The 14,149-nt window shown below is 53.3% G+C and overlaps 1 protein-coding gene across 1 annotated transcript in view; it reads right to left on the bottom strand.

Annotated features, from left to right (window-relative positions):
- Positions 1 to 2,017: 2,017 nt before the first annotated feature.
- The window catches only part of LOC143933386 (ephrin type-B receptor 2-like), a gene marked incomplete in the record, with an annotated part of 42,099 nt that continues 29,967 nt past the window's right edge, over positions 2,018 to 14,149 (bottom strand). Inside the window, 10 exon segments of the mRNA XM_077456253.1 lie at positions 2,018 to 4,889; positions 6,150 to 6,305; positions 7,078 to 7,271; positions 7,738 to 7,887; positions 9,716 to 9,931; positions 11,447 to 11,694; positions 11,789 to 11,911; positions 12,507 to 12,574; positions 12,912 to 13,020; positions 13,396 to 13,558. Coding sequence (XP_077312379.1) covers positions 4,781 to 4,889; positions 6,150 to 6,305; positions 7,078 to 7,271; positions 7,738 to 7,887; positions 9,716 to 9,931; positions 11,447 to 11,694; positions 11,789 to 11,911; positions 12,507 to 12,574; positions 12,912 to 13,020; positions 13,396 to 13,558 — 1,536 coding nt within the window.

The raw sequence follows: 14,149 nt of genomic DNA, 5'->3' as shown, positions 1-14,149 counted from the left end.
ATAACCCCCTTTTAGAAGAAAGGCCTGCTGTGTAAGCGCCATTATCCCAACTAGGGTTCCTCCTTCCCCCCACTGACCCCCAGTGCAAGGGGGCCCTTCCTCCCACTGACCGTCAATGCAAGGGGGCCCTTCCTCCCACTGACCGTCAATGCAAGGGGGCCCTTCCTCCCACTGACCGTCAATGCAAGGGGGCCCTTCCTCCCACTGACCGTCAATGCAAGGGGGCCCCTTCCTCCCACTGACAGTCAATGCAAGGGGGCCCCTTCCTCCCACTGACCGTCAATGCAAGGGGGCCCCTTCCTCCCACTGACCGTCAATGCAAGGGGGCCCCTTCCTCCCACTGACCGTCAATGCAAGGGGGCCCCTTCCTCCCACTGACCGTCAATGCAAGGGGGCCCCTTCCTCCCACTGACCGTCAATGCAAGGGGGCCCCTTCCTCCCACTGACCGTCAATGCAAGGGGGCCCCTTCCTCCCACTGACCGTCAATGCAAGGGGGCCCCTTCCTCCCACTGACCGTCAATGCAAGGGGGCCCTTCCTCCCACTGACCGTCAATGCAAGGGGGCCCTTCCTCCCACTGACCGTCAATGCAAGGGGGCCCTTCCTCCCACTGACCGTCAATGCAAGGGGGCCCTTCCTCCCACTGACCGTCAATGCAAGGGGGCCCTTCCTCCCACTGACCGTCAATGCAAGGGGGCCCCTTCCTCCCACTGACCGTCAATGCAAGGGGGCCCCTTCCTCCCACTGACCGTCAATGCAAGGGGGCCCCTTCCTCCCACTGACCGTCAATGCAAGGGGGCCCCTTCCTCCCACTGACCGTCAATGCAAGGGGGCCCCTTCCTCCCACTGACCGTCAATGCAAGGGGGCCCTTCCTCCCACTGACAGTCAATGCAAGGGGGCCCTTCCTCCCACTGACAGTCAATGCAAGGGGGCCCTTCCTCCCACTGACAGTCAATGCAAGGGGGCCCTTCCCCCCCACTGTCCGCCAATGCAAGGGGGCCCTTCCCCCCCCACTGTCCGCCAATGCAAGGGGGCCCTTCCCCCCCCACTGTCCGCCAATGCAAGGGGGCCCTTCCCCCCCACTGTCCGCCAATGCAAGGGGGCCCTTCCCCCCCAATGCAAGGGGGCCCTTCCCCCCCACTGTCCGCCAATGCAAGGGGGCCCTTCCCCCCCACTGTCCGCCAATGCAAGGGGGCCCTCTCCCCCCCCCACTGTCCACCAATGCAAGGGGCCCTCCCCCCCCCCCACTGTCCGCCAATGCAAGGGGGCCCTCCCCCCCACTGACCGCCAATGTAAGGGGGCCCCCCCCCCCCATTGACCGCCAATATTTGGGACACTAAACCTTTCATTGTCTTGGTTCCTTTTCTGCCTGTTTTATTATTTTGTTGTATGGGGCAGCCAGGGGTGTCGAATCCCCAAGTACCCCACTTCTTGTACATACCCTTGTCACTTCCCACATATCCTGAGAGCTGTAGCTATTCTAATTCATGGGGGGAGGGGGTTGCCTGAGACCTGGAAGTTATCGGAAGGGTTCCTCCATGTTGGAATGGTGGGGGAATTCCAGGCCTGTAAACCTGGTGAAGGGTCTCCTCTCTCTGGATATACAGAGCGGTTCCTCCAGAATAATGCCGGGACTCAGCTCAGTTGTTCTGGACCTATCATCTCAGGGAAGGGTTCTCTACCCTCTCAGGCGCACTGCTCTGATGGGAAAGGATGGGACGTTGGTTTGGGTCTATGAGGAACAAGAGGCTGGCCAGATGCTGGTGCTCGGGCTTCCATCGCTCTGATATACAGGGAGGGGGAGGGGCAGATGATGGGGGGCTTTGTCCTGGAGGATCTGCACCATCTGCAGACCATTTTAGCGCTTTGGGGGAAAGCAATGGCAGTTACCTGTATAAACCAATCATATCACAGGAGGCAGACGATTGGTTGCTTCAGACTCCTGTATTTTCTCACATGTCGAACCTTGTACAATTCTCATCCCATTTATTCCCCTCCCCCAGTCACACAGCAGCCATTTTCTTTTATAAACAAAATCTTTATTGAGTTATTGACAAGAATCACTCAGTCGTATTGGCGGTGCATACGATCGATGTACACTGATTTCCCGGGCTGGACAGTGGCTCACAGTGTTTTCATTGCTTCATCTGGGGTACAATGTAAACAAAGGGGGGCTCAGACAACAGATAGCAGGAGGGAGTTTGGGGCCCGGCTCACTGTCCACCAGGGGCCCTAAGTCCTCTATAATGTGGCATGAAGTGCTGGTGAGGGGTAGGAGACTACAGACAACACTCACCATCTGCTCCTAAAATCCTCTGTAAACATGGCTGCTGGGGATCGCCCCGAGGACAGAGGTAGCAGTCTGGGGGTCTCTCCTTCGGGACTATTGTTAGTTCTTCACACAATACCTACCCGTGGACTCCAGAGGAGGCGCAGTGATTGTAGCACCGAGTGGTGGTGTACCTGTGATGGGGGTAACGTTGGCCGTGCACACAGCGCTCATCAGACAATGGCAGCCATCTTTCCCTCACACAAATAACTGAACTGCTCAGGATAACCAACGCCTGGCTAGGACTCCAATGGTGGGAGGTTCCAGAGAACTGTCTATATTTTCACCACCTGAAAAATCGCTGTGTATGTCCACCATAACTATCCCAGGGATCCGCCCACCGCGGCATTTCCCAGAACCGGCAGACTCACCCCGCAAACAATGAGTTTGGGGTTTACCGAGCGCCATCCCAGGAGAACGTTATGGGTGGAGAGCACATGCCTGAGCCCCAACACACAGTCCCCCGGGTTACCCAAATCTACCATCACTAGAAGACATGGAGCAGGGAGGTGTACATGGTGGGGGAGGGACTTTGTCTAGATGGTTGTAATTAGGGTGACCAATGACAGATATCCCTGAGCCCTGGGCTCACCGGATTGGGTCCTGCAAGGAGTGCGTCTGCCCGGACTCAGTGCTGCCCCCAAACGCTTGGCTCATCTAGCTACACAGGGCAGTGATTGGTTATCAGGAGACCCCCTCGCCCTAGAGACCAGCATACAAGTCTCTACTCCCTCCGCGGGCGACACCAAACGCCCGCTCAATCTACACACTGCGCTGTCTGTAACATTGGCAACTTCACATAGACTGGAGTAAAATATAAAGCAATTGGCTGGTGCTAATGGTGGGTGGGGATTGGCTGGTAATGGAATGTGCTCAATAATAATACAGGTTAGATGATGTCCTACAAGGATTGGCCTGTAGGAGCCCATCCGGAAGACGGACACATGGCTGTCAGGACGGTGAGACTCCCCTGGACTGGGGACCAGTTATGGGACTGGTGGGACCAGTGGGAGGAGCCTCTGCTGGGACATCCTTTGTGACAGACGTGGAAGAGCGTGTGCGGCGTGATGGCCTAGAGAAGCCACGACTGTCCCATGTGATTGTCACCGACTCCTAGGGAGGTGGGGGGGATGGGCACGGGCTCTGCTCACAGCGGACATACATGACAACATGGACGGTACACCCCCACCCCCCCTATTCTAGATGTGGGAAGCATTGTCTCTGATCACAATCCCATCCCCCCACAGGGCAGGAGCGTGTGACAAGCGCGGTCATGTGATGGGTGGATGTCGGTTGGCCGGGACACCTCATCCAGTGACCGCACCTATCAGTAAAGTGCCAGACTGGGACCGGCGGAACGCCAACCTCAAAATACAAACCCAAAGTGAGGCTGCTGTGCTGCGCTCAGACCCCTGCTATCCAATCACTAGCCAGAGAGCGCCAGGAAAAGCTTATATAATAAGCTGCGCTCCGGGAGGCCAGACAGGAAGTGGGCGGCGTCTTATAGTCTGTTACCAGCCGATCAGCCAATTGGAAGGGAACTGATGTGGCGGCAGAATGGCGCGGTCCACTTTTGTCTTTAAAATTGTTTTTTTTTTGTTTTGTTTTTTTCTGAGTACCGAAAGTCAAAAAAAAAAAAAAAAAAAGTAAAAAAAAGGTCAAATGGGTGTAAACAAAGTAACAGATTTCCAAACGACGACAACATTGACGACAAAACGACTTCTTTCTGCTTTGTACACTTCCCAGTTCTGTCATTCGAATCTACGGAGAGTCTCTGGAGGAAGGCGATTGGCAAAGCGGTGATGACATCATCACCATCACATGATATGGATGAAATGTCGTTGGCGTTGGGCACGTGCCTGTAAAACGTAGAACTCACAAAACGGTTTCAGCTAAAAAGGATTTTTGTCTTTTGTTCAAACACTACGAGTCTCAGAGGCGTCTTCCTTCCATGGAAGGCCCCGGCGGCTCTCATGATCATCATCATCATCATCTTCTTCAAAATGAAGAGCTTTATTCCCACAAGCAACCCGTCCATTTCATGGAAATACGTCTTCAAACGTCTCTTTATACAATGAACTCGCTCTTTCCCTCTCAGCCAAAGCACACCCTCCCCCATCCCCAGTGCAGGTTCCGCTAGGGGGTCAGGTGGTACAGACGTGGGTGGTCACCTGGGGCAGCACTCTTAGAGCCCATCCAAACAGATGTCTGAGCTGATACAAGCCCTTATTTGTACTTAATAGGTTCATTATGTATAAAATATTCTTCATACCACCCATCTGCCCCCCAGGATCCGTCCCAGGGAAGCTCCTTTTCCTTTGCATGGAACCATCATGGTGGCTTGGGGGGGGGGGACAATATGGAAACTTCATTGTACCAAGAGGGGTTCGGGGGGGGGGGAGGGATGGCTCGGAACCCAGGAAGAGTCAAGATAAGGAAGCCTTCCAGCCATCAAACTTCCACCGACTGGATCTGGTTCATCTGCGCCCGCATCACCTGAATACTGTTGAGGATTTTCTTCTGGTGGCCGGCTAAAGTGACCCCGACCCTGAGAATGTCCCTAAAAGAGAGATACAAAGGGTTACTGACCCTCCCCACATGATTAGAGACCAACCAACCCCAACAAACCACCTCAATCCCCACCCCCACCGATATGACCAGCACAATCCTCCAGACTTAGACCCCCCCCCCATATGACATGACCAATACTCCACCCTGAGCCCCCCAATAGGACCAGTACAATACTCCAGACTGATGAACCCCCATGTGACCAGACAAGCCCAAGTCCAACCCCACCCCACCCCCCCCCCCATAGGACCAGTACAATACTCCAGGCTGATGAGACACCTTCCAAAATGACAGGGGCTAGTGACATAGGAGGGCAGGAAGACGAGAGACACACACACGCCCCAAATGGATGATTGGTTAATTTTTTTGGACTATAATTCTCCAAGTAGTGATAATTGGCTGAGCTCTTCCCATAAAGTATTGTGTAACACAACCCCCCCATCAGACGGGTTACACGTGGGATTGGCTCAGTGATCTCTGTACAGCACTATTGAATAGGTCAGAGCTATATTAATAGTGTAAGCTCCTGCGGTGGATCAGCGGGACATGTTGTGGCCTAGACAGGTCTGGAGTTGTTGTATTTTCTTTGTGATGCATTGAGGGGCCAGCTGTGTGATTGTACGCCCGCCGGGCTCACAGTGCAGGGTAAATATTTGGTTTAGAATAGACAATGGCCTCTGAGCCGCATCACTTCTGTGTGTCTACAATACAGAAAAGCCTCCGGAATGGATGTCTGCGCCAAACCTGACAGCGGGGACGTGCGAGACCTGGCAGAGCGCGGTGGGCCATTCACAGGGCAGATGCTCACCGGGATCAGGGGAGATCGCTAACATAGTCCAGTGAAGGTCTACACAAGAGATCCAGATAGACTGGTGGCTCCTCAGAGACAGAAACTGGAAATGTTTCACTTGATGACTTTCAGGCCCCCGAGAATAACAGCTTCCATCAGAAGCTTCTGCAGAACGTTCCTCTGCTGTAGGGCTTCTTCTCTTGTCAGTGCTTTATCAGTCAGCACTAGAAGTTCCATACCGCCCCCGGTTGTGTCTCTGTTTTCTACTGAGGGGCCGGTTATTTATTGTGGAGTGCACCTAAAACTACATTATAGTAGGGAAGGTTGAAAAAAACACAATCGTTCATCCTGTGTGTGCGTCAGCATCTATAATCATTTCCCATATCCCTGTAGATTGCGTTCACTAAGATGTACATCCAAGAGTCTTAAAACTATCAATACTTCCCATCTGGCCATACTTACTCCATGGTCATCTGGGAGACGACATCGAAGGCTGTGAATCCGGCATTGGCGAAGCTTTCCTTGTATTGCCCCATCTTGATGGCGTCCAGCCACTCGTCCACCGTGTTGAAGCTGGTGTAATCAGGGACGGTGCGGTCCAGGAGAGGTAGGTTGACCCTGAAGGGGACAGAAACTGAGCTGACTCATCACGAGGAGTTTCACTGGATTCTACATGTATGTCAGGGAACTGTGACTTCCAATGACTGCCTTCTTACCCAGGGGAACCCTTGAAATTCTGTATCTTCAGATGTCAGGAACCACCTGGTAAGTCCTCCATAGGTCATTAAGAAAATGCCACTTACAGTGATGGTCATTGGTCAGAATGCCCCCTTTGCAGTCAGCTAAAAAGATCATTGGTGTCATGCTACTGCTCTGCCTAGTAGGGATGAATCTGGAACTGGGGGTGTCATTGGGTAGGTCAATTAGCTATACAGTCAAAGGAACCCTTAGAACCTCTAATGAAACCTGCCTGAAAATGGTTGTGCTATAAATAGCAAGATACAGACCTAACAATGAGGGGAGAATCAATCCAAATAATTATTAGTAACCCGCTAGCAGGATATTGTATCTATAATTACAGTATGTACTAAGAGCTGTCAGGAGCCCTGAATGATGAATCACCATCACATCTCAATGTTGGTAAAGTGGTTATTATAGATGGCTGCTTGTGGCACGGCTTTATTACACGAGCCCACATGGCACGTGTCAGAGGGATTCTGAGACCCACTACAAAGGCTGAGAGACCCACCATCATGGAGATCAGAGGCAGAGTATCTGAGGGCCAATAGACAGATTTTCTGTGTCAGATAACTCCCCACCATTCTGCACTCCACCCCCGGGCCTACATCTCATTGTAGAATGATGGCCGGACCAGGACTCAGTGCCTTACCCTGAGGACAGAGGTGCCATAGCCTTCAAGCTGTTGGGATTTCGGATCATTTTGTCCAATGTGTTGACTATCTGAGCAAACTTGGGCCGGTGATTGCGGTCCTTTTGCCAGCAGTCCAGCATGAGCTGGTGAAGAGCGTTGGGGCAATCCATTGGAGGTGGTAGGCGGTAATCCTGCTCAATGGCATTTATAACCTGAAAGACATAAGAACACGCTGATGATTCAGAAACAAGATGGCGGCAGGCGCGTGTTTCTGTGGCAGACAGAATCCAGGACCACTGCAACCTATACAGGCCGAGTGTCAGAAGACGACTCCTTCCAGGAACCTTTAATTGGATCTCGCTGTGTGGTGGGATTAGTCTTCATTTCTGAACAATAAGATCATTAGCGGGTTCACTGGGTGGGGGTGACGGATCCTCCTCGTCGTTCTGTCTGCAAGTCTACCTCACACCTCAAGGTCAGCGTGTTAACAAGAGATGAGCGCAGCGCAATCATGGGATGGAATTCAGGGGGCGCCAACCGCCAATTAATACAAATACAACCCGAATTAAATAGATCTTAATCTCATTTACGGTTTAGTTGCTGCATGATAATGAGATCAGCAGCAACTCCGCTCTCCCCACCCTCTGCGCCCCTTCAGCTGCTGGCAAAGATACTTACATCCTGATTGGTCATATCCCAGTATGGCCGCTCTCCATAGGACATCACCTCCCACATGACTATGCCGTAACTCCAGACATCGCTGGCCGATGTAAACTTTCTGTACTGAATGGCTTCTGGTGCCGTCCACCGTATGGGGATCTTCCCGCCCTGAAAGAGACACAAATACAAAGTCAGTCCCGACGAGTCTGTCCTCATCTCCATACAAAACTGATACATTTGCTATATGGAGCCACGGGCATGTTGGTCCCGGTTACAAATGGCCTCGGCTCCTCCATAGACTTGCATGGTGAGCAGAACCAGAGAGACATCTCACCAAGAACAAAAGATGGTTGGCCATTGCTGGAATGATTCTTACCAGAAGGATCAGCATGGGGCCTGTAATGGGAACACTGGACAGGAAGTGGAGCAGAGATGGCTGTGGTGGGATTTCATTGTTTTTTATGGGGGAGGAGAGCCGCTAAACACCTTCCCTGCACTGGCAGAACACCTCCATGTTTATTCTAGAACAGGCTAAGGTGTCCGGGTGAGAAAGGATAGAGGCCAGTGCTGACATTTTGGATTCTCCTCACTACGGGAGATGTGACCGCACTGCATCCTGTAGGAAGGCTCGATGTACTGGGTTTGTTGCAATGCTCCGTCCTCAGCTGACAATTAGTCAGACAATTGCACGGCGATGACAGAGGGGATCAAACAGAAAACGGTTTGGCGTGCCTCTATGGAGAACACACAGAGACTGGGAGGACTGGCCCCGGGGTCAGCACGGGCCCCACAGTCTGTCAGTAACAGCATAAAACCGGTGGAGAGCAGGGACAGAGTATGAGAAGTATGCGAGATTCCTGTCATGCAGCCAGAGAGGAGACATCACCGAAATATCCAACAGAAACCTTATGTGTGAGGAACTCCACCAAACACCGGGAAATGACTGGAGGAGACCATCTACCACTACAGAGGGGTGTTATACTGGATCCTGCAACACCCCATCCTTCTACCTTCTCTGGAGACCCTCCACTATTGCTATACTCTCCCCAGCGCCTCTAGGACCCCCACCAACTCTGGTAACCCTCTGCTCACTCTGGGACCCCATTAACTTTTATACCCCCACCCTTGTTACAGCGGAGAGTCCAGGACCTCCTACAGGAAATCCATGACCTTCAGCTCAGGTTCTGTGAGCCTCATACAAGAGCCATCATCTCACAATGAGCAGGAAGCGTTCAAGTAGAGAAACCTCCTACCATGGCGGACAATTTCCTACTTAAGGGAACGTATGAGAACTGAGCGCTCTGCCATCATCCTGGAGAGGCTCCGAACTCTCCTCACAAATCTGACCAGAGTTGGTGGTCCGGAGGAAATGCTGGAAACCATGGCCAATATTCTGCCCACAGAGCTTACAATCCAGACCATGAGCGTGTATTAGGCACTGACAAGGGTGAAAGCCTTCTCTCAGTTCTTACATCTGAGGTGAGGAGGATTATGGGAAGGATTGGAACTACTGGTGACAATTTGGTGATGAGGTTTCCACAAGAAGACCAGGGACAGCCAATTCTTGGACATGGCTTGGCAATGCAGCAGCCAGGATCCATCCCACCACACGGTGAGGAAGGAAGAATAATCCGGCTCTGAATGACGGGCCCGGACAGCTGTACAAGCAGCGGGATACACGCCGGTTCTCTTCACACTGCGGGAATCAGGTTTCCTGCTGCAATATGAGCCAGATGGGGCAGTGTGTATTATCGCCTGGATCTGGCTGCTGGTTAATGGGGTGTGAACAGAGGGCGAGTGTTTGTTTGTAAATTCACAGCACTTCAATTTCAGGCTCATTTTATGCCGCCATCGCCCTCCGCGCTGAACAAGGAAGTGGCTCCTATGGATTACACCACCCATAACGAGGCGGCGTACATGCACCATCCATTCTGGGACACCCCATTGGTGCCATGTCATTCCTCCCAGAACTAAAGGTGACCAGAATTGTACTCACCAGGGCGCTGGTATACGTGGGATCCGAGGTGTCGTCCTCCAGAAAGCGCGACAGTCCAAAGTCAGAGACTTTGCACACAAGATTGCTGTTGACCAAGATGTTCCGAGCGGCCAGATCCCGATGCACGTAATTCATATCCGCCAAGTACTTCATGCCCGCGGCAATCCCCCTCAGCATTCCCACCAGCTGGATCACCGTGAACTGACCATCGTTTTGCTACAAAGACAGAAAGGAGAACTGAGTAAGAGGAAACACTCAGTGCACATTTATCTCTCTGAACATCAAGGTGACCATCAGGACAAAACAGGTCCGCTCAACCGCCGCCCCCGGGACACGAGCGACGGGTCTGCTCAACCGCCACCCCCGGGACACGAGCGATGGGTCCGCCCAACCGCCACCCAACAGGACTCGAGCGACGGGTCCGCCCAGCCGCCACCCCCCAGGACACGAGCGACGGGTCCGCCCAGCCGCCACCCCCCAGGACACGAGCGACGGGTCCGCCCAGCCGCCACCCCCCAGGACACGAGCGACGGGTCCGCCCAGCCGCCACCCCCCAGGACACGAGCGACGGGTCCGCCCAGCCGCCACCCCCCAGGACACGAGCGACGGGTCCGCCCAGCCGCCACCCCCCAGGACACGAGCGACGGGTCCGCCCAGCCGCCACCCCCCAGGACACGAGCGACGGGTCCGCCCAGCCGCCACCCCCCAGGACACGAGCGACGGGTCCGCCCAGCCGCCACCTCCCAGGACACGAGCGACGGGTCCGCCCAGCCGCCACCCCCCAGGACACGAGCGACGGGTCCGCCCAGCCGCCACCCCCCAGGACACGAGCGACGGGTCCGCCCAACCGCCACCCTCCAGGACACGAGCGACTGGTCCGCCCAACCGCCACCCCCAGGACACGAGCGACTGGTCGTCCCCAACCGCCACCCCCCAGGACACGAGCGACGGGTCCGCTCAACCGCCACCCCCCAGGACACGAGCGACGGGTCCGCTCAACCGCCACCCCCCAGGACACGAGCGACGGGTCCGCTCAACCGCCACCCCCCAGGACACGAGCGACGGGTCCGCTCAACCGCCACCCCCCAGGACACGAGCGACTGGTCCGCTCAATTGACATTCCCGTGCACTTAATTAAACTTCAGTCTGCACATCTTGGTGTGTGGTCATGTGACAGCAATGGTGATGGATGATTGGCTGCTCAGGACCCCCAGTGCTGTCACATGGGAGCGCTCTCAAATGGTGGGATACAATCTCTGACCCATAGAACTATATGGGTAAACTGTAATCTAGTCAACCAGCTGAAGATGGAGGAAGAACTTCATGGTGTCTCCTCTTTTCTCCATTACTGATTAAAAGCTGGGCAATCTCCTCCTCCTCCTCCTCCTCCCCCAGCAGAGATTTGGTTTCAGATTCGTATCTGTGGTAATCAGCCGCTCTTCCCTCCCGGTGCCCAGTATGTGCAGCAGGGGGGCTGTTAAGTCCAAGTGTTACGTTGCCCTGAATGGGTGAAGAAGGGGTTCACCTTAATACACCTGCTGACTATGAGATAGGATCTGGCGTTTGCCCTCCCAACCAGAGCATTGTTTATAACCTCTTCGCAGTCTGAATATACCCCCCAGTGGCCAGGTTGCTGATCTCTACTGCTTACAACTATGACCTCAGCCTCATCTCAGTGAATCTCATTGTCTCCCTATAACTGGTCATAGCACACGGTGGCAAAAGTCGTACCCGGAGGAAGGAGTCCAGCGATCCATTCTCCATGAACTCGGTGATGATCATGACGGGAGCGCTCTTGGTGACCACTCCTTCCAGATGGATGACGTTGGGATGATCGAACTGCCCCATGATGCTGGCTTCACTCAGAAAATCTCGTCGCTGCTTCTCTGTGTACCCCGACTTCAGCGTCTTGATTGCCACAAACATCTCCCGCTTACCTGGGAGCTTCAGATGTCCGCTGCAAACTTCCCCAAACTCCCCTGCAGGAGACACGGAGGATACAGAGCCTGTCAGCAGCCATCTACACACCATCCTTGCCCCCCACCCCGTATGGCAGACCAGGACAGCTCTTACCTGCTCCAATCACTTGCTCAATCTTCACACAGGAAATTTCGATTTCTTTGGCAAACTCCCGCACGGCTTCATTGGGATCCTCGTATGTGAAAGGGTCAATGTAAATTTTCATCCCTGGAGTCACTGCGGGGGGGGAGACTGGCATGAGAGACTCAGGAGGACAGAGAAGACAAGGACAGAGATGACACAGAGTGGAGGAGATCATGGAGGTGGTTGGTGGAGGATCTAGGGATGGGCTACACAGGTCATTTCATCTATTTCTACTGAGAAATGTAAAGTCTTCAGAACAAAGGAAGCACTTCATCTTCAGGGACGCCATTTCCCAGGTTTTATGACCCCTCTGAACTCCAGTGACCTGAGCCGACAACACTGCACTGAAATCCCAATCACTGCTCGGCCTCTGCCAGCTCTCTGCTGTAGGACTACAGAACACTGCCTTCTAATTAGGTTATTGAGATGGAAAGGGTGGGGAGTTCTGTAGTCCATCAGAAAAGACCCGGCCAAGGAGGTCCAGGAGGACCATGGATGGTGGGAATTTTAATGAATGAAGGATGATGAGGCTTGGCCCCGGTAGGGGGTGGTGGAGGGTGGCAGGGCTTAGCGAGTGATGGATGATTTTTATGGGTTTGTGGATACATTACGATCTAAGGGAACAAATTAGGCAACGAACCAACGAGAGAACGCGGCGCTAGAGGTGGAGAGGGCAGTCGGTACGTACTGTGTCCACTCGTGTAGTGCTGCAGTTTGTCGGTGTACTCCGAGTCGGCCCGCTCGAAGCCCCGTCTTCTGGAAGAAACACAAAAGGCACTTAACCTGCATATTGGACCCAAACACCAAATCTCACACCTTGGAAAGTCCATACACTGTAACACCAACAGTGTCCGTAGTGCTGCACAACGGAATGTCATAACTCAAGTCTAGAAATGGCGTCGGAACAAGAACCCCCCCCCCCAAAGATAAAACAGGCAATTACAGATTCTGACCTTTATAAAGAACCCCCTTAGTGCCAACTCTACAGCAGACCAATAACTGCCATTATTACTGGCGCATATCAAGGACTTTGCCAGTCCCGCGAATGGCTGGAGTCCACATGACAACAAACGTCCACTCCAAGCTACTCTACCTGTTGCAGACGATGATGATGACCACCAGGGCGATGAGGAACACCAAACCTGCGGCAGACGAGCCAATGATCAGCGGCAGTTTTTCCTGGAAGCTGCTCTGGTATTCAGCTGTGAGGAGGAAGAGGACGGGTCATGGATTAGTAAATCTGAACAATAACTACCAGAAGACGCGGTGCGAGGAGGAAGAGGACGGGCCATGTATCGGCAAATCTGAATAATAAATACCAGAAGACGCCGTGTGAGGAGGAAGAGGACGGGCCGTAGATTGGTAAATCTGAATAATAAATACCAGAACGGGCAGTGTGAGGGTAAAGAATGTGGTTCAGGCCCCTCGGACGGGACGTAGATCATGTGACTGGATGTTATGAGCCACATGACGATACAGAGGAGAAATGCATCATGGGACATATGATGAGACCATGGCACACACACAGGCCTGCACCCAGCAGTATATACCCGATGGGTTTATGGTATTCCACTTACCTTCTGTCATGGTCTGGAAGTACATCTTTCCACTGTAGCGCCCATAGCCGGCCACTGTCCGTGCTCGGACCTGGAAGACATAGATGGTCCCAGCTTTCAGGCCAGGCACAGTCACAGTGTTGGTGGGACTTTTCACCACAGAGGAATTGTGTTCCGTCAGATCCTGGAAATACAAGGCATGGTGTTTATATGATCCAAGGTTACTGCCGTGCCCCCCCCCCCATATTCCGCCAGCTCATTATTGCCACCATTGATCAGAGGTAACAATGGAGTACAAGCAACCAGATTGCAGTCTCTGGACCACTAGGGGACTTTGAGGTCCTCGCTCAGACAGATTACTGATCCTAATGCAACTCTTTTCCGGCCGGTCTCAGTTCTGTAGATCAGAGACAGGTCCTCTGGATCTGCACACTGAGGGGCCTCTGTAAAGGGAAGTCTCTATTCCTATTGATGGGAATACTACCAGTGCAATGAATACACCCCATCCCCCTCTAATACATTCTATAAAGTCCTCTTCCTTTTACTTATAAATGAAGCATGCTGGGATGATCTGTGAGGGGAGGTGACCCGTCTTCCGTCACTGACACCTTTATACCTCAGTGGTCAGGACCGGTGAAGAGCAGATTTATGGGACACCAGCTGCCAGAACGATCACCCAACACTCACATGGCATTATATCAGTCCACTGGCTACCCCCGAGACCCTTCGAGTGACCTTTACCTGGAGAATGGAGGCAGCACGTTCCAGCAATCTT

This window comes from Lithobates pipiens, unplaced genomic scaffold (assembly GCF_037356315.1).
Source record: "Lithobates pipiens isolate NorthernLeopardFrog02 unplaced genomic scaffold, aLitPip1_a1.2 Scaffold_27, whole genome shotgun sequence".
Classification (NCBI taxonomy): domain Eukaryota; kingdom Metazoa; phylum Chordata; class Amphibia; order Anura; family Ranidae; genus Lithobates; species Lithobates pipiens.
This window is presented reverse-complemented; position numbering and strand designations above follow the sequence as displayed.